Source organism: Sciurus carolinensis, chromosome 15 (assembly GCF_902686445.1).
Source record: "Sciurus carolinensis chromosome 15, mSciCar1.2, whole genome shotgun sequence".
NCBI classification, from domain to species: Eukaryota; Metazoa; Chordata; class Mammalia; order Rodentia; family Sciuridae; genus Sciurus; species Sciurus carolinensis.
In genome coordinates, this window is record NC_062227.1 from 41,076,945 (window position 1) to 41,097,436 (window position 20,492).

The window sequence follows — 20,492 nt, forward strand, 5'->3', positions numbered from 1 at the left end:
ATTTTATAATTAATTTTATAAATTGTTTAATAAAAATAATTATATTAATAAATTAAAATAATTAGCCATTATATAAGTATTTGTTAACTAAAATAACATTTTTTAGAAAATACTATTCTAAACGATGAAAGACTGTGATTATATTTCTAAATATCTGAAGAGCATTGCAATATTCAGAAATATTTCTTATCAACTACCCCATATTCCTAAAAGAAAAAAGAAAACATGAAAGCATCATAGTTTTACAATGTTTCCTAAAATTAGGGGCATTCTTGTTGGTCTGACTTTAAAAGACAGGAAAGAGTAAAGACTTAGAATGAATAACTTTTCCAAGTGCTCTGATGCTAGGGAAAAAAATTGAAAAAATAAACAACATCTATAAAGTTAACTCTGCAGAGTTTGGGGTTTGTCTTTCCTTTGCTTCCCAAGAAAATAAAAATTGTGCCCTACTGCCTACTAGAAGAATCCTCCTCTGTGGGATTGGGTCAGACGTGATTCATATTTTCTGGATGACTCTGGTTTTCCTGTAAAGGCAAAAGGTGCCTGGCTCATCCTTCCCCTCACGTGTAGTTGAGTGTCTCCTCTTGTGATCTGAGAAAGGAGTTGTTCAATCACTACCTTGCTAATAAAGAGAACGATGTTGTAAAATCCTTTTGAGACATGTTATAATGACTTTTTCATAACAATTTGAACACACTCTTTGAAATCAGAGTTTCAGTTAAAAGATTTAAAATGGAAGGGTCTGGACATCCTAAGACTGATGTGATTAATCCTTTGGTTCAGACTTGGACTTGTCCATTCATTGTAACCTTTGAAAATTAACAATGTAGTAAATTTACATTGTTTCAGGAGCCACCATAGCCTTTGACCAAACAGAAATCTAAATTAACTATCCTATAAGTTTTTTCCCACCACTAGTTTTCTTGTTGGTTTGGTTTGGTTTCCTGTTTATTTCTGCCAACTTTGGTTAGAATCTAGTACAGTGCTGTTGTACAAACCCTGAAGTCAGGCTGCTAAGGTTCAAATTCTGACTACGAGGGTCCCTTTCTTCATCCATAAAATAGGGATTATAACAATGGAATCTCCTTCCCATGACTTCTGTAAATATTAAACAAGATAGTAAGTATAAAGCTCTATGAATAAAATTAACAAAAGTCACATAATGAACATTAGCTACTATTACTACTCTTCTATTTTTTTTTTCTTCTGACTGGTTTTCCACAATCATTTTCCTACCAAACTCTCTTTAGATCACATAATTAGCAGGTCACTGAATAGTGGTTAAACATCTGCTGAAGGGGAAAAAAAAATTAAGATAAAAGCACAGACTGAGAAAGTTTGCAATTCTCTTGACTTAGCAGAGAAATTTTTTTTAATCTTGTAAAACAATAAAAAGTAATAAGTAATGATAAACTAAATAAAACAATAAAAAGTAATAAGTCATGATAAACTAAAATACTAACTTGCATGGTACAAAATGTGAGTTGTACAAACTCAAAAAGACAGACATTAGTAAAGACAGTTTCATGGGGCATTTTGGAATTTGAACACAGACCTTAAAGGATGAGTAATATTTAAGTGGAGGGGAAAGAGGAATGAATCCCCAGTGGACAGCAAGATGGGAAATGGTACATATGAAGGTCCCATATGCTCTTGAGAGTGTGAGTAGCTTGCCTGACTTCAGTAATTCCATTCTGCTCTTTTGGCTCTTGTACGACTAAAGAAAATATCCAGGAATTGCAGCTAATACAGTTTTGTTTTTGCAAGCCAGTTGAACAGGTGATAGTCTTTAATCAGCCCCTATAACCACTTTCTTCCTTGCCCAAAACAATGCCTTCCGTAGCTTCTGCGAACTGTTCAGAGAACAGCTACATGAGAATGTCTGGTTGCTGCAACTGGCCGTTAGTATAGTTTTGCAAAGTCCAATATGTTCTTCTTATGTCACTAAACTCTGTAGTCAGGTTAAAGAACTGGAAGAACTTGTTTATACTGAGAGCAACATTCCTCTTCCTGACAGGAATTTATGCTTTAAATACCACCTCTCCAAACCTACTTCTTTTGAAATAGAAACAAACTATAACATGAACATGCAAATGAAATAATCAGGATAATTCATTGTTTGTGATTATTTATTTTAAGAACTCACATGTAATTTGACTCTATTTTAATGTCTACAGGTGGTGGTATTGGTTCATGGAGAATTGCGAATAGAGGTGAAGTATGAAAACTATTTTGCAATTTAAATAAAAGTTTAGTTTTAAAAATTAAAATTGTATTTAGGAAAGATGAATATTTGATGTGTAAAATCATTTGATTTTTTAAAGTCAGTGATTTTTTAAAATCAGTGACTAACCCAGCAATACTTAGAAAATACCATCTATAAATGTTATTGTTAGGATTTATCTCACGCATTCTTTCTTCTCCTTAAACAACCCAACTGGTGAAATCCTAGGAATCTAGAACACTTGACATTGTGATGTATATAAAAAATATAAAATATGATTAAATGTTAATATTATAAATTATATAACTTTGTAATTGTTTTAGTTAATTAATGTTTTTTCCTTTACAAAATGTTGGGTTGAGCAAATTAAACATCTAACAGTCTTAGATACCTTGAAACATAGGGAGTTCCTCAGCATAGGAGTCCATAATCAATATTCAAAGTAAAAATTATTGACAATGTGCATAATAAAATGGAATCCCTTCTTACATAAGACAAAAGGACATCATGGAGAAGATGAGACAGCAGTTCAACAAACCAAACGAAGATATAAACGTGAATGGGTGAAATTTGCAAAACCCTGCAGAGAACGAGAAGACAACTCAAAAAGAAACCCAATTGCCAAGGTTAGTCATATCATATCATTTTTTTTTTTTTTGTGGGCCTTATGCTTGCAAGGCAAACATTCTACCGACTGAGCTATCTCCCTAGCCCTCATATCATTAAAAAAAAAAATGTATTACATGTAAGTTAAAATAATGTAGAAATTCCAACGACCAAAATACAGACTGGGAAGTCCATAGAACAAATGAAAGAATATAAAATGAAAATAAAAAAGTAGAAAATGAACTAGAGTACCCAACAAAAAGTACAATAATAATAATATGATAGTGAAAATTTTTAAAAATATAAAAGGAACTAGAATGTCCAACAAAAAAGTGCAATAATAATAATATGAAAGTGAGAAAGAAAACGATGAAGGAACTCTGGCTTCTAGAGTTATAAAATGGAAATAAGAGACACATGGACCAATTTTAATGCTTAAGCTTATTTGGGTCCAAATTTAATGAACAAAGAAAAAAAAATAGAGGTAAGACAATTAAAGAAATGGTTGATAGTAAACGTTGGATTAGCCACGAATGGATAATTGGTGAAGCTAGGTGTTGAAATGTATCAGGTCTATAATACTATTCTAACTTTGTGTTCATATTTAAAGTAGCCCTACTTTAAAACTTCAAAAGCAAACCATTTTAATGTGTATTTTGAATACCTACTATATAATTCCTTTCTGTTTTTTTCCCTCCATTTCCTCCTCTTTAAACTTAAAGAAACTTAAAGAAACTTTCTTTTTCTAAAGTTGTCAGATAAGGAGGGACTTAGCCTTGTCAATTTTAAGTGGCTTTGACCTTCTCTGAACACATTAACATCACTGTAGTGGTCACAATCTGATCATATATTCTAATGTCATGATGACTAGCACATATTGGTCTGTGCTGGTCAGCAGAAGCAACAACTTGACTTTATTTCCTAGTCCTACTATCTAATAAGGCAAAAAGTAAATGGCACAGTGTCAGAAAGTGTACTGAGAGAACAGAAAACTATGGAGGTGAAGGAGGGCAAAGCAGAGGAAAAGGCCTGAGGGATGATCATCACCTTACCATTCTGGGTGTTTTTGTTTGCAGATTACTTCAGATTTCCAAGCAACCCAGAAAATTACCTACCGAATTTCCGGAGTGGGAATTGATCAGCCCCCGTTTGGAATCTTTCTCGTTGACCCAAACACTGGTGATATTAACATAACAGCCATAGTTGATCGAGAGGAAACTCCAAGCTTCCTGGTAAGTTTGGGTCTTCAACATTGGGCTACCTTCTCCCTGTACTTCATGGTTTCAGAAGGTGACTGTTCTACTGGTAAATTTAGGAGCACATGAATCAATCCAATAACAAGTAACAACATTAATTCCTCTACCAAGATCCTCTACTGATGGTTTGTGCACCTGAAGGAATACATAAGGAGGGAACAAGAGTGAGGTCCAAAATCCAGCACATGGTATGCCAGTAGCTTCATTTGCTCTGAGACACATCATCCTGGAGGAAGGGACAACTTGCCCAAGGGCAAGAGTGGGCACCTTTTTCCATTTTGTCTATCTACCCTTTGAGGAAGCATTTTTCTTCTTTGCACACAAGTTCTGTACATGCCAGCAGAGACCTTATGTATAAAGTTCTAACAATATTCAAACTAAGTTTGTAGAGTACTAATTAACATTTTCCCTCTGTTTCTAGATCACGTGTCGAGCTCTAAATGTCTTAGGACAAGATGTAGAAAAACCACTTATATTAACAGTCAAAATTTTAGATGTTAATGATAATGCTCCAGTGTTTTCACAAAGCATATTCAAGGGAGAAATTGAAGAAAACAGTGCTTCAAGTAAGTCTTTTATGGTACCTACCACTTCTGATTCATCTACTTTTCAAATATAAGTATCACTATTGTATATCCTTCATAGAAAATAAATTATTCTCTTAGTTTCCTCAGTAATTTTGCAAAAAAAAAAAATATATATATATATATGTATATATATATATATTCATCAAGATAATTTGGTTGTTCCTTTGTGAACATAGTTCAACTGATTACCCAGCACCAATGTGTTTCTAGATTGTAGTCCTGTTATGAGGTTGATGATATCTTATTCTTCGTAGGTAATTTATATGAGTATCAGGCAGTCACAAAGCTGAGGGGGCATCCTTAGGCAGCCTGGATGCATGATCTAAGCTTTTTTTAGTTTATAAGGAACAGAAACATACTTGCATTATTTGGATAGTTTGGGAAAGGGGGAGAATAAGACCATCCACTAAGGGAAGAAATCAGTACAGAAAATGACCTCTGCCACAAAGCCAAGACTTAGGGGGAATCAGAATTCTTATGTAAAGCAGCAATTTCTACCAGGTTGAAAGAGACAGAAAGCTATAACAAGCAACAAGCAATTTTTTGAGCATATGGGTGGTTTTAAGATATTAAAAAACAAAATGAAACTATGTTGAATATTTAATTTGAACACAATGTCAACCATTACGTGTGCTTTAAAGAACATTTTCCTATATTCTCAGACTCACTGGTGATGATATTGAATGCCACAGACGCAGATGAACCAAACCACTTGAACTCTAAAATTGCCTTCAAAGTTGTCTCCCAGGAACCTTCAGGCATGCCCATGTTTCTCATCAGCAGAAACACTGGAGAAGTCCGTACTTTGACCAATTCTCTGGATCGAGAGGTAAAGAAAGTAACTTAGAAGCATGTAAAGAATTTGATTGTAAGACACCCAAAAGAGGTGACTCCATTTTAACTGAGAATAAAAGGACAAAGGAAAAGGACGTGCCAGGACTTACCTGCTCTAACCTAGGAACATGGTTTGCCTTCCTGAGTGTGAATCCGCCGGTATGAACTGTGTACCTGGGAACTGCTGCACAATCAAATGCACCCTACACATAGCAGAGGAAGTCAAAGTGAGAGCAAAAGAAGGCATTGGCTTACATGCACAAAGGCAGCACATGATAAATTTCTCAGATGATGGAGAAAGGAAATCTCTGAGAAGGAGAAAGATATTTCTATCTGGAATCAAGCCTTCTTTGATGTCATACCAAAAAAAAAATCCCCTTCCCCTTTTTTTCCCATCCCCTCCCACCACCACACCTACCTCCATCACACAGGCTGCCATGTCAGACTCCATACTGCTTTCATGCAGATGGTTTTCCCAATCGACGAGCGGAGAAGCTCCATGAGTGAGCTTCCTTCACATATTATCCCCCCAGATTCACTGCTATCAGAAGTTTACAAAAGAGGAAATTGTTCCCGCCCTACAAACCTTCTCTTTCATGAAGAGCTAACAGTGCATGTGATCCGGGAACCATGAAGTTCAATGTCTTCACTGGTTTGCCCCTGGAAAGAAAGTAATGGCTATTCATATTCTTAGAAGACTGATAGTACTTCTTTATTTCTTTCTCTAAATTCAGCAAGTCAGCAGCTACCATCTGGTTGTGAGTGGCACAGACAAAGATGGAGAAGGGCTGTCGACTCAATGCGAATGTAATATTAAAGTGAAAGATGTCAATGATAACTTCCCAGTGCTTACAGACTCTCAGGTAAAGCCCTAATTCCTTGAAGGGTTGTTTTTACATTTATTTAATACTTTGTCATCCCAATTCAGAATTGGCTTGCTTGTTGGCTCTTCAGTTATCTGAGCTTTCCTTAAAAAATAAACTTTATGAAAATATTTGAGAGGTAATGACCAGTGCCATTTAAAATAAACATAATCCTTACAGGTCAAACCTAGCAATGTGAGTCTTAAATACTGCTTTTCTCTCTTTCAGTATTCAGCAAGTATTAAAGAAAATACTTTAAATTCTGAGTTGCTTCGGTTTCAAGTGACAGACTGGGATGAAGAGTACACAGATAATTGGCTGGCCGTGTATTTCTTTACCTCTGGAAATGAAGGGAATTGGTTTGAAATAGAAACTGATCCCAGAACCAACGAAGGCATCCTGAAGGTGGTTAAGGTAAAACCTGAGTTGCCTTCATTGGTAGAAATCTTCGGTACTAACCCAAATCATCACTTTTACAAATAAACTTTATTAATAAAAATGTCCTTCATTATAGAGAACAGAAAATACATAAAAATAGACAAACTTTTAAAAATCCTGTTATAGGGTCATTCCTAAATACAGTCTCTCTTAGCACTTTTGGTTTATTTCCTTCTAAGCCGTTCTACTTTCCAGAGTCCACATGTCTCAGGAAAACAGGGAGCTAAAACTCCAAACCTCGGTTCTCGTGTTCCAATTGGAAAGAAAATGTAAAATCGGATATGAAAAGTCATGCAAGAGAACTTTATTATAGGTGAAAGTAAAATGAAAACAAGGTGAAAGTAAAGTAAAAGCATAGTGAGGCTCAAGCAGAGAGCACACTCAAGATGGAGTGGGCCATCTCTGGACAGAGAACGACAAAGAAGACAATGCTGTCTCCAAATTTATTACCGTTTGATGTTTACCAGGAGAGCTGGGGACCACCTTCTGTACTCCTTGTCAGTCAGGTGTTCAACTCCTCCTTCACATTGGGTGGTGAAGTTTTTGTCCTTAGTGAGTCCTCTCCAAAACTGTTATAGCGGCCATTCTATTTAGGGAGGCTTCATCTACAAGTCAATCCCATGTTAATGTGGCACTGGGGTCAATAGCTGGTCAGAAGTTACCTTAGTGCACCTGCACTACTAAAGGAATCTTCCTTCCCAGACAACTGAAGACACTTAGAGCCATAATTCCTAATGTCCCATCAACCTCAGTGGACCCTGTCACGAGCCCTGTCCCATCAATCCTTTTCTCTTGATATGTTTTACAAATAGCTCCCTTGCTTTTTTTTTCTACAGATTAACTGCCATCATTTGATTTCTTAAGGTAGTTTAAAGAAGGACCCTAAAGTAATTTAAAGAATACTTTATGACCTTACCTTGCATTTCACTGCTCAGTGCTAGCTACTACCGAACACACATACCTGTGTTTATGGGCAGGCATGCTTTCAGCACAAAAGAGCAAAGCACATTTCTTCAGTTAATCAAATTCATTATCTGCAATTGGATTGACAGTAGCAAGAGAAGAGAACGCACACGATTGTGGTTTGTGCGTTTGTCAATCCAATTTAAGTGCAGTAGCTGCAATCATGTCTAGAAACTGGGAATGGATGAACAAAACCTGCAAGATAAAAAAAAAAAAATAGATAATTTTGTAAAGCTTCCATTAACAGGCTTCCTTGTGACACATTCCCCATTTGGAATAATGTAAGGATATTTCTGCTTGGATATGGTACAGACCAGAATAAAAAATGACAATAAGCAAATACCTTGATAGGACTGTGGACCATATGGGAACTTCTTTATTTAACTCCTTAAGTCCAGTGGAACAACAGACTCACAATGTTCCCTTATGGAGGGATCTGCTAGCAGATTTGCAAACTGTTTCTTATTACTTTACTTTTCAGACAATGCCACAGTGAACTCCGCTTGCTGGTGTTCTATTATAAACTTCCAACAGTGCCTGGGAACGAGAGTTTCCCTAACTCCTGTATTGGTGTTGTTTACTCTCCCAAACTAGAAACCTGGATCTTTCCCTTGAACTATGACATTTCCTCACAACACATAGCCAGTCACTAAAGGATGTTCTCCGTAGTTCTCTACCGAGAACATCCTTTAAAATATCACACCCGCCTCAACCTCTTCCCACTGGTCTTCCAGCCTGGCCTTGTTACCTCTCTTTAAACAACTGCAGTCCTCGCAACTTGATGAGGTGAGGTTTGGTTTTCGAAGGGAAAACTTGAGTTTCAGAGAAGGTAAATATTGTGCCTTGAGTCACACAGCTCTGAAGTAGCAGAACCCAGATTCACACAGGATTCTTTCCCTGTACCTCACAGCCTAAAAAGACTATAGTGATGTTTTGCTAGCCTAAAAAGGAGGTATCCTCCTTTGTAAATATCAGATACCAAAATGAATCTCATGATTAAGAAGCAGATATCTTTCCTCTATCACAGTGTCACAAAGACACATTCCTTTCATCTTGCACTGAGCTCTCTGTACTCTGCTAGGTTGGCAGGATTGTGTTTGTGACACTTCCTTCTAATTTTATTTTCTCTCCAGCCTCTTGATTATGAACAAATGCAAAGCATGCAATTTAGTATTGCTGTCAAAAACAAAGCCGAATTCCACCAGTCAATAATCTCTCATTATCAAGTTCGGTCAACCCCCGTTACAATCCAGGTTGTAAATGTCAAAGAAGGAATTTCATTCCGCCCTGCTTCCAAGACATTCACTGTGCAAAAAGGCATAAGTAGTAAAAAACTGATTGATTACGTCCTGGGAACATATCAAGCCATTGATGAAGACACTGGCAAAGCTGCCTCATTTGTCAGGTAAGACTTTTTTATGCAATCTTGTTATTCTAGGCATAGTTTAAATCTATAAACTATCCCAACATAATGCACAGACAGTCATGTGCCAACAATATACAAAAGTGATGACGATAAGGACCTGGATAACTCAAGAAGTGACATTTAGATAAATTATTAGACTATACTGTGCTATGGGCAGAAATAAGCAAAAAGTGAAAATGAAGAGAATACCTTAGCCCATCAAGAAAGGTCAGGAAAAGGTTTCACAGAGACTTCCAGTTTGGTCTTAGAAAAAATTAAAAGTTCATCAGAACCCCACACTTCAATCATAAAAAACATTACTGCGCATGATTCCAAGGAATATACAAAGGTATAAATGCCTAAAATATCAGAGTATGATGCAATGGCTATATTATAAAGAGAAAGGACACGGGTGTTTTATTGCACAGAGCAGAAAATTGAGTAACCAGGCTAATACATACATAAGTATTACAAAATATGGTTCATCCATGTCATTAATTTTTTATAAGCCCATACTTCAAAGTTTTATATTAAGTGTAAATACATTAAATATAAAATTAGTCATATTCATTAAATAGCATTTCAAGTCTGAATGAAAACTATTATTTTTTTACAATTATGAAACAGATATGCCATGGGTCGTAATGATGGTGGCTTGCTAATTATTGATCCAAAAACAGCTCAAATCAAATTTGTCAAAAACATTGACCGGGATTCTTCTTTCATTGTTAACAAGACAATCACAGCTGAAGTTCTGGCCATAGATGGTAAGAAAAATATTACAATCGATTTTAGAGAAATATTAGTGTAGTTAACATTTCTTTTATGATTTGGTGATTATAATTATTTCACATACTTCCTTTGTCACTAGATAAAGATCATTACTTAGAGGTTGTGGACTTCAATTCTGGGATAACCAACTCTAGGAGAGAAAACAGAATTATAGTGGCTCAGTGATGTTTGTGGCACTACTGATTCTGTTTGGTCCCTGTGGCTTACTATGGTTGAGGGAGAAATTTTGACCTACAGAAAGTCCTGGGTTTCAGAGAATCAATAAAGTTTCCTACAGAAAACCTATCAGGGAAGTTCAACTCAAAAGTGAAATCTGTGTTACCCACAGAGATCTTCTATGTATATCATTGAACAATAAGATTTCTTTTAATGAAACGTTTTAAAATAATACTCATTGAGTTTGTGTGTTTCCTCAAGGATAAAATTATTTTTGGTCATCACAATAAGCAAATACCAAATTAGAATCCCCCCAAATTAAAAAAAAAAATTACCTGCTAGAAAAACTGCAAAAAGCACTAAGAGTAGCAGCAGAAAAGACTAATAATCTCACCATCAAGAGATATTTATTATATTGTTTTCCATTATCAAGATTTTAAATTTTTCTCTGATAAACTTTTATATCTTAAGTAATAAAAACAAATCAATACTTTGGCTCAAGATTTAGAAGCAGAAATCTTTCACACACTGATTGCAAATGAAACCAACACAGTTCAAAAAGGTCTTTATTGTTTGTTCTCATTTGTAATCAGTGAACTTGTCACCTTATAGATCTTGCTTTTGAGATCCTAAATTCATAGGCCATGCTACACTTCAGAGACACTGGGCAATCTGGTAAATATAACTTTGCTCTTTGTAAGTTGCAGAAATAAGATAACATCTCTTTACTTTTGACCATAACAAATATAACTTCTCATGAGAAGATACACTGACTCACCTGCATGAAAGAGAAATTTTAAAAAATTCTTTTCTTTTTGATACAATTTTATTCGATATACTTCTTTAACTTTAAAATGTTATTCTTACAGAAAACACGGGCAAAACTTCCACAGGCACTGTGCATGTTGAAGTACCTGGTTTTAATGAAAATTGTGCACCAGTGGTCCTGGAGAAGGAAGAAGTCTGTGGACCCTCACCTTCTGTGGTTGTCTCTGCTCAGAACCTGAAAGGGAACAGATACACTGGTCCCTACACCTTTGCACTGGAGGAGAAACTGCAGAAGTTGCCAGCTGTGTGGACCATCACAGCACTCAACGGTGAGTAAGAGGAAAGTTGCTGCCATAAATGAAAGTCGCACTTCTTTATATTTCCAGAACAGTAAGAGAATTCATTTGAGAGTAGGTCTTTTCCAAGAACTATTGAAAAAAAAAAAATCTTTGCAATAAAGAAGTGATCTCTTTCTTCAGAAAAGAATTGATAAGATAAAATGTTAGTACCATTTAAAATTTCCTGTTTTCATTAAATAATTTTTATATTTTAAATGTGTTTATTTCTACCTTCACAGTAGAAAAAAAAAAAAAAAAAAGATTAGATTCAGGCATCTATTTTACCAGAGAACTGTCTATCTCTCTCCATACATACACTTTTCCTAATAGGGCAGGCTGTGAGCAGACTTAAGCACTGGAAAAATTGGACTGCTCAAGGCTCCTCGTGAGAGTCACTTCATCTGTCACTGGTCAGGAACTGTGACAGCATGGTGGACTGAAATTTGTAAACCCACTAGCCAATGGAGATTTACTCCTTTTCTCCTAATCTTTATTGTGCTCACTTTTCATTTTCTGTTTTCCAGAAGTCTAATACATATATAGACATGAAATTTAATAAAAATCTTCTCCTTTGGGGGATTTTATTTTGGCCCTCAGTCCATTTCAGATCCCTTGCAAACTCATTCCCTTTCTCTAGCTCTTTCCTGAACCAACGTCACCTCCTCTCATGAACATGGTCCATGGTGCCCTATGGTCTGTCTGCATGTAGACATACAGGTTACTGCTATCGCCAGAATCAACAAAGAGACTTTGTTCCGCGTCACCTTCTGCCCTTGGGCCTTTTGGATCCTGGTGAAAGATCTAGCTCCAAACTATACATGTAGCATTTGGCTCAAAATGAGTTGACCAGGTAGTCACTAAAGATGCCACTAAAAGAAGGCCAGCACAAGGAACCAGCTCAGGTGGCTCTGGGCACAGCCACCATGGTTGGACAGGGTGAACAAGACCCAATGTGATAGGGCATGGAGAGGTCAACAAGGATTCAAACAGCACAACACCACTGTGGGATCCCACTTAGAAAGGGGCACGTTGCCATGGAGACTAGAGAACCGCTGGTACTCAGGAGTCAGATAGGCAATAGGCCACATCCCTGGGAATCCCATCCAGCAGGCCATCAGCTTATGGAATGAGAACTAGGAGGAGCAGGTGCATAGCAGCAGCCAAAGATGAAGTTCAGTGTTGATGAGGTGAACACAAGAACACAGAGTTCAGGGTCAAGTGTACCCTCAGAGGGCCACATGCCTCTGAGCGAAGACATACAGGAAAGTAGTAAGCCCTGGGACAGGGGTCCTGATATTTGCATTCCCTATCCTCTGGTGGGAAAAGCAGAGCAAGACTGAGTCTCCATGGTGAAGAACAATGGGCCTGTCTGGGTCAGTGAGGACAAGAAGCCAGATGTAGACAGATTTACCCCATTGATCTCTTCTAGCCCTCATCGCTGCTCAGATAACATCAGCCCTGCTATTTATGACAGTTATCTTTAAAGCATCTCTAGCACTGTTACCAAAAATAAGCGGTTTTAAGAAAGAATATACCTGGTCTACAACTGATTCACATGACTTTCTTTACAGCTACCTCTGCTCTTGTGAGAGCCCAGGAAAAGGTATCTCCTGGAGTCTACACAATTCCCCTCGTAGTTATGGACAATCAGAACATGCAATGTGAGACACCAGAGAGCTTGACACTGACAGTCTGTGACTGTGACAACAGAGGCATCTGTGGAACTTCTGCCCCAAACAAAAACCCTGATATCAAGTACAGAAATCAGCCCTCAAGACTGGGACCTGATGCCATTGGCCTGCTCCTCCTTGGACTCTTGATGTTGCTATGTGAGTATGCCACTGCCTAGCTCTGTGTCCACTGGGGTGGCATCATTTGCAAAGGCTTTGTGCTTCTTGTGCTCTTCTGTGTACTCTGTGAACCATTCCCAAATCATATTATATGCATAGCTGGGGGGAAATGGCATTTTTTTGGAAAGAATCTGGAAAGTTTAACTTGTCACTTGCTAACAAACTATATGAACATAGCAAAGAAAGACATATATGCAGACATTTAGAACAGCACAGAAGAATCAAGAGGGAGAAAAAGAAATCATGAAGCTGGGGTTGTAGCTCAGTAGTAGAGCGCATGCCTAGTAGGCATGAGGCCCTAGGGTTCAACCCAGCATTGCAAAAAGAAAGAAAAAGAAATCAAGAAGACTCCCCACTTACTGCCTACTAGTAATATTCATGAGCCATAAGTTCGGTGCATTTTTTTCTTTTTTATCTTCTTTGTTCTTTTTTTCTCTTTGCTTTGCTGGGGATCACCCAGGGCTTGCACATGCTAAGCAAACACTCCAACTCTGAGCAGTATCCCCAGCCCCAGCACTTTCTAAGATGTCTTCTCCATATTCAAGTCCCATGAGATTCTAGAGTAAAAAGAAAAACCTGGTCAATAAACTTTGGGAGATAAACAGGCTATCATAGACTTTAAGCTTTACAATGTGCATTAAAAGAGCATGGATCTGAGAAGTTATTGTTTAACCCAGCATCTCCTCAAAGAAAGAACTTACTAACCCAATATGCATCATTTTTAAGACTTCACACTTAATAGGATTAAGTATTTTGAACACATTAAGGGAAATTACACATATGTATTATTTTTCAATTAAAGTAAAATATATTTTATTCAGTAGAAGGATTTCTGGAAATTTTCATTCAAATCAAAACCTTGTGAATCAAATAGTAAGAGGTCACTATTTAAAAGAATTTTGTGACAAATTCTTGTATAAACAAGAGAAATCCTTGATACATTCACAATAACTACCCTAATTCCTTAGAGAATCATAGATATTTAGGGTTAAATTTTCATGATGGTACTTTCCACTTCAGTTCCTTCCTTTAAATTTCCTTTGATTTATGGAATAAATTAAACCACTAAAAAAAACAGAAAATTTTATTTAAAACATACATATAACCATCACTCAGACTTAACAAATATTAATATTTTGCCATATGTTCTCAGATCACTTTTTTTCAATTAAGAAAATCATTTTTATAGTCCATGGACCTTTATTTTTATTCTTTTTTTTTTTTTTTTTTACATTTATTATGCCATGAGTTCATAGGGAATAGTTTTCAGAAGCTCAGCTTCCTTTCCATTTGTTCTCACAAAGTGTACTACTTTGGGCAGAGGAGGCTGGCACTTCAGTTGAACCCAGGTACCTTTTTCTTTGGCTTCTTTTTCTGATCACTTTCCTTCACATGTTTCTGGCTCTGAGAGTGCTTAATATGCTCTATGCATGTATTAATTCTCTTGGCAAGAATCTTGCCCTTAACTTGCTTGTTTGCAACAATGCCAACAGCATACTGGTGACACTGGACTCTCCCAGTTTTGCTGTGATGACATTGTGGGGCATTCCTTTTTGAAAAGCACCCATTCCCCTAATGTCTATAATATCACCCTTCCTGCAGATTCACATATATGCGGCCAAAGGAACAACTCCATGTTTTCTGAAAGGCCTAGAGAACATATATCGGGTTCCTCTCCTCTTTCCCTTTGTGTTCTTCATTTTGGAAAACCACTGGAAGATGGTGATTCTGACCTAAAGAAAAGAGTTCAGATCACTTTTTTAAGAGCAATAATTTTTGTTATAGATACAGCTAATGGCCTCACACATGCCATACTTATCTATTCCTCCTTCCCCCAAAGTGTTAAATGTTCTAAAATTATTGTGCATCGTTTTATTAAATAACTGAAATTCACATTCAGAGTTTCAGTTTTCAATCTTATATTACCCAACTCCAGCAACAAAAATATTTCAGGTTCTTTTAATCTAATCACTGTGCTGGCTTCTAGCTTAAAAGGGATCTTGATTGTAGTTTTCATGCAGTTCACAGATTTAAACATAACAAACTATGGGGGGGGAAATGATACCATGATAGAACTATAGTAGAAGTGAGTACAACAAGGTATTAACAGAAGGTTTTGTGGAATAGGGGAATCATGCAGTTGACACTTGGAGAATAAGTAGGGTATAATAAGTATCAAAAGAGGGGAAAGTGGGCTGGAGATATAGCTCAGTTGGTAGAGTGTTTGCCTCGCATGCACAAAGCAAAAAAAAAAAAAAAAAAAAAAAAAAGAGGAAAGTGTTTCCAAACAGTGATAGCATGACCCACAACTATAAAACTCTCACCTTGTCTTAGGAAGCACACAGCCTTAGGAAGCTAAAATATGGGGAAAGGAAACTGGAGAATTCATGAGGCCTAGTTTGAGAGGGTCATAAACACACGCTATGGTGTTTGTACTTTAAGTGGAGAGAAAGGAGAGTAGCTAGAAGTACTTGAATGAAACACTACCTTGATCGTGTTTGTATTTTAGAAAGATAACCCTGGCAGCAGTGTGTACTGTAAACTAGTCAGGAAAGAACAGTTAGGAGGAGGTTGCAGTGGTTAGGGAGAGATAGTGAAGGCCAGATTTAGAGCTAGGACATGAGACTAAAAAGGAAAGAATAAGTGTGCAAGAGATTACTATGACACTTCATCAGGATTGTTGGACTAATTGCTATGGATAGAATATGTCTGCTTCCCCCTAAATTCACATTATGAAACTTAATGATCAGTGAAATTATATCAAGGGTTGAGGCCTTGAGGGGGTGATTTGATCATAAGGACTCCACTCACACGAATGAGACCAACACCTTTACAAAAGAGGCTTAAAGAAGCCTACATGTGCCCTTCTGCTACATAGGGACACACAGAAGGCATCAAGTTTGAGAAATGGCCTTCACCAGATACCAAATCTCCTGGAACTTTGATCCTGAACTTCCTAGCCTCCAGAACTGTGAGCAAAAACTTAAAAAAAAAAATTCTAACATGTACAAATTGCCCAACTAAAGGCATTTTTGTTTTAGCAACCTTAACAAACTAAAACAGTCTTGGATAGGAAGATTAGATAAGAAGCCCAGATGACACCTCAGGGTCTGTGTTTGAAGCCATTAAATAAAATTGAAAATAGAGGAACAGATTGTAAGGTGGCAATAATAAGTTTAATTTTGAAATGTTTAATTTTGAAGTGCATGGTATGTCCTATAAGCCACTGTACATTTTGAAAGCTTGGCTCACAAAGGCAGTCAGAGAAAGTATACCATGTTATTCCCACAAAAATATTTGTTTCATGTGATCCTACTATTTGCAAAATGCCATGTTTTGAGTTGTGTGTTTAACAGAATGTGTGTTTTTCAGACTGTAGAAACATACCCAACACTTTGTAAAACTTTCTCTGACACATATATAAAAACATTGCACACACAGTAATAGATTTCTAAAAGATTATTATGCCCACTGAAAAATACTGACCCACTCAAATAATCTTTTCATACATTGAGTAAATTCATAGAATTGTAGATGGCAATAAATAATGTCTTCAAAAGTATCATTTATATAAGCTTTATAATAAATGTTGAGATGCTGTATTCATGTTGTCCAACCTATTTTATATACTTGGACTTATATTTTTTCATACTTTATACAGGACTGACCTAATTTATGTAACTGATGTAACTCGTCCTACAATACTATCAAATTTTCATCCATCGCTACTGCCCTTTGCCTGTATTAGCTCTTTAATCCTCATGACACACTATGTTGGAGATACTATTTATTTCCCATTTAATGGATGAGTTAACTAAGCAAAGAAAAATTCTATAACATGCCAAATATCACATAACCAGTAAGTGATGGAACCAAAATTCAAACTTTAAGAAATCTGACTCTGGAGGTTGGGCTCCCAAGCCCCTCATTAAAGTACCTCTTTGAACAGTTTAAATGTTAGGATTCAGATAGCTTGTAGGTCAGAGGTGCGAGTGGGTCTTTGACAGTAGTGTGGGAAATGCCTGCTTTCAAGAATGAGTATTTTTCTTGGGCTCTTAGCATGAGAATGACATTCATCTTTATTACCAAGGATATGCACAAAACGAATGATACACAGAATGGCAGTAAACCCTCTGAGCCAGGGAGTCTCAAGTCAAAATTATGAATGAATCCATCTCCATTTATTAGGTCATTTCTTGGGATGCTTAGGGTGTTTGCTGGTCAAGTACTATTTACTAAGAATTGATTAGAAACCAAATTACTAAAACAGTATCATACACACCTAAAATCTTGGTCATTCAGTTATCATAGTCATCTGCATATTCACCTGACACAATATATATTTAGCCTCAATATGTACAAATGCAATTATTGAAAAAATTATATTAAGGAAAAGGATTGAGGAACTGAGCAATCCCCTTTATCATTCATCAATCAAAGTGTATCTTATGACAACAATATACCTACAAGAAGAAATGATCTGGCCTGTCTCTGCAGTTTTGTAGTAATTTGAAACTTTAGCATGCTTAATATACTGAATTTTATTTTGTAGAAATTAATTTTACTTTTTTATTAGGAATTTTCCTTAAGTATTTAAAATATTGTATTCTCTTTATAACATTTCTGACAATTATCGTGTCAAATAGTTTTTAACTGATGCAAATGTTCCCATATTTTATCTTGTTTTTCACTAGTGGCCCCCCTTCTGCTGCTGACCTGTTCCTGTGGGACAGGTCCCATTGGAGGGGGGACAGGTGGTTTTATCCCAGTTCCTGATGGTTCTGAAGGAACAATTCATCAGTGGGGAATCGAAGGAGCGCAACCTGAGGACAAGGTAAGGGTTCCATTTGTAAAATATTTATCGTAATCACATAGAGAGAAAATGTATTCATATTGATATAGGAAAAGGGGGTTGAGGAGTTTAAAAATGAGATTTCTTGACCCCAGTTGTGAGTCACCGATGTAATGGAAAGAGTCAGTTAGGATTTTAGCTCTTTAGATGTCAGATCCTAAAAATGGTTACTCCCTAAAGGATTTGGGACTCATATAATGTTATCATTAACAAAGGACCACATTTCATCTATATTGCTCTAACGTCTGCTTCACTGTTAAATGTATTTATGTTTTGAACATGATTTGCAGGAAATCACAAATATCTGTGTGCCACCTATAACAGCCAATGGAGCAGATTTCATGGAAAGTTCTGGTGAGTATACATCAAATGTCTATTTGATAGCAACAGTGGGTTAAATGAGAAAGATTTTAAAATATGAGATGCATTCAAAATTATTTTCTTCATTTGTGTATGTTAACGTAAATATAACCAACGTTTATGTAACCACAGTCCAAATTCTGTCTGTTCTTAATTGCAGTCATATTTGTCATTCCTCGATCCTGTTTCCCTTTTCCTTCCCCCAAACCAACACTATACTGATTTGAGTCCAATTACTAATTCTAACATTCAGTCTTAATGTAACATGACAGCTTTGTTATCATAAAACTGAATTTGTTTTTATCAAGTGACTACTTTATTCATATTATCTCAATTCCACAACTACACTGTAAATTAAAGGAAAATAAGATCTGTGGCCTACTAGTAAAATTTTTCTTTCTTCCATATTAGCAATAGGTTGTTTTAAAAATGTCCAGCATATACAATCTGCATGACATTCCCCTAAATATGCAACTGCCTTTGTTGGCTGCTCTAATCCTTACCTGCTTCCCCCATTATAACAACATAGCAAGAACTATATTCAAAATTCACTAGAAAAAATAACCCATTAAATCATAATGTAAAGTCATCAGGCAGAATAATCATAATGCATTAAATTTTTTTAGGCACCAAGATGCCAAATTAGCATCTACTATTTACATGATTACATAATATATTTTTCCTCTTTGGGTTCCATACTGAGCCAATGTAACTGCACAATTACTTTTTTTTTTTTCATGAGAAAACAAGCACTTCCTTAGAAGCTTTTCATGATCGTGTACTAAATATTTTGTTTTTATTTTTCTACTTCTAGTCATTATCATCAAAAATCTATTTCCTCTGTACACTTTTTAAATTAGGATCTTTTCAACCTTTTCATCTGCTAATGTTCCCTCTTCTGTTACTGTCCATAACACACTCTGGGGAGTTCTTAGAGTCTCTAATCACATAATTGTATTTTCTCCCACATAATTGCTTTACATAGCAATGGCTCGTGGACATAAGAAATCGCTTTTTAAAAAATACAATTCACAGCATGAGACGTCAAGGAATTTTCTTCCCTATTTTTAGAAGTTTGTACAAATACATATGCTGGGGGCACAGTGGTGGAAGGAGCTTCAGGAATGGAAATGACCACCAAGCTTGGAGCAGCTACTGGATCTGGAGCTGCCATGGGGTTTGGAGCAGCCTCTGGACTTGGTGCCTATTCCTCTGGGCAGTCAGGAACAATGAGGACAAGACATTCCACCGGAGGAACCAATAAGGACTACGCTGATGGGACCATAAACATGAATTTCCTAGATTCCTACTTTTCTCAGGTAAAAGGATGGCAAATTTTGTGGCTTTTTAAAATCTTATTGACATCAGATTTTACTTGATTATATACTTTGGTTGTGTTAGTTTCTTCATTTTTTAAAAAGTTCTTTAGTTGTTGAAGGATCTTTATTTTTATTTTATTTTTATGTGGTGCTGAGGATCGTATCTCGTGCCTCACTCATGCTAGGCAAGTGCCCTACCAGTGAGCTACAACCCCAGTGCCTCACTCATGCTAGGCAAGTGCCCTACCAGTGAGCTACAACCCCAGTGCCACACTCATGCTAGGCAAGTGCTCTACCAGTGAGCTACAACCCCAGTTCTGTAATTCCTTCTTTTTATAGCATGTTAAAATGTAAAAACAAACAAAAAAAATTGGTTTCATTTTACCAAAATAACACAGATAACTTGGGTCACCAGTCAAGAAGAGTGGGGAGACAGCCAAAAACCAAGAAAATATGGCGAGTGGTTCCTCCTTCCCCAACTGGAAAGACAAATGAGAGCAAAAATCTTCTGCATTTTGGGAATGCCAGCATTCTCTTTAAGATTACAAAGCAGTTTAGTTTTATTTTCTATCCCACAAAGCATATTGAGACACATGCATATATATTTTCCTGAGACTGAAAGTACTCTTTATATTTCTTCAAAGAAGTCCATGGCCAAAAGGATTGAACAACCACTGAATTAATGACCTAAAAGTAAAAGGGGAGGAAGGGATGGGATTGAAGATCCATGGTGGGAAGAATGAAGTATCTGGAAGCACCATCAGAAAAGGGATAAGGGTGTTTGTTGGAAAAGAGAGGACTTCAGGAGGTAGGTTGCTTACCTCTTGTTTGGTGACCATAGACTAGTGGGACAAGAGACCTGTTTAGATGGAACCTACCCT

At 36.6% G+C, this 20,492-nt stretch overlaps 1 protein-coding gene and 1 long non-coding RNA gene across 3 annotated transcripts in view; one reads left to right on the forward strand and one right to left on the reverse strand.

Moving 5' to 3' along the window:
- Positions 1–20,492, forward strand: part of Dsg3 (desmoglein 3) — a 30,267-nt gene that overhangs the window by 6,496 nt on the left and 3,279 nt on the right. The window contains exons 2-15 of one of the 2 annotated variants that reach the window (XM_047526089.1): positions 2,178–2,213; positions 2,719–2,850; positions 3,907–4,062; positions 4,508–4,652; positions 5,336–5,502; positions 6,242–6,370; positions 6,599–6,784; positions 8,905–9,176; positions 9,804–9,943; positions 10,994–11,221; positions 12,802–13,059; positions 17,775–17,914; positions 18,223–18,286; positions 19,367–19,611. In XM_047526089.1, coding sequence (XP_047382045.1) covers positions 2,178–2,213; positions 2,719–2,850; positions 3,907–4,062; positions 4,508–4,652; positions 5,336–5,502; positions 6,242–6,370; positions 6,599–6,784; positions 8,905–9,176; positions 9,804–9,943; positions 10,994–11,221; positions 12,802–13,059; positions 17,775–17,914; positions 18,223–18,286; positions 19,367–19,611 — 2,298 coding nt within the window. Of the gene's footprint in view, positions 1–2,177; positions 2,214–2,718; positions 2,851–3,906; positions 4,063–4,507; positions 4,653–5,335; positions 5,503–6,241; positions 6,371–6,598; positions 6,785–8,904; positions 9,177–9,803; positions 9,944–10,993; positions 11,222–12,801; positions 13,060–17,774; positions 17,915–18,222; positions 18,287–19,363; positions 19,612–20,492 lie in introns of both variants that reach the window. The other variant, XM_047526088.1, reaches the window with a different exon arrangement.
- On the reverse strand, positions 74–11,209 carry LOC124965254 (uncharacterized). The gene is made up of 6 exons (XR_007105142.1): positions 11,039–11,209; positions 6,094–7,966; positions 5,618–5,710; positions 5,342–5,490; positions 3,946–4,221; positions 74–2,804 (listed from the first exon to the last, which is right to left on the reverse strand). It is a non-coding gene; the product is annotated as an uncharacterized LOC124965254 (long non-coding RNA).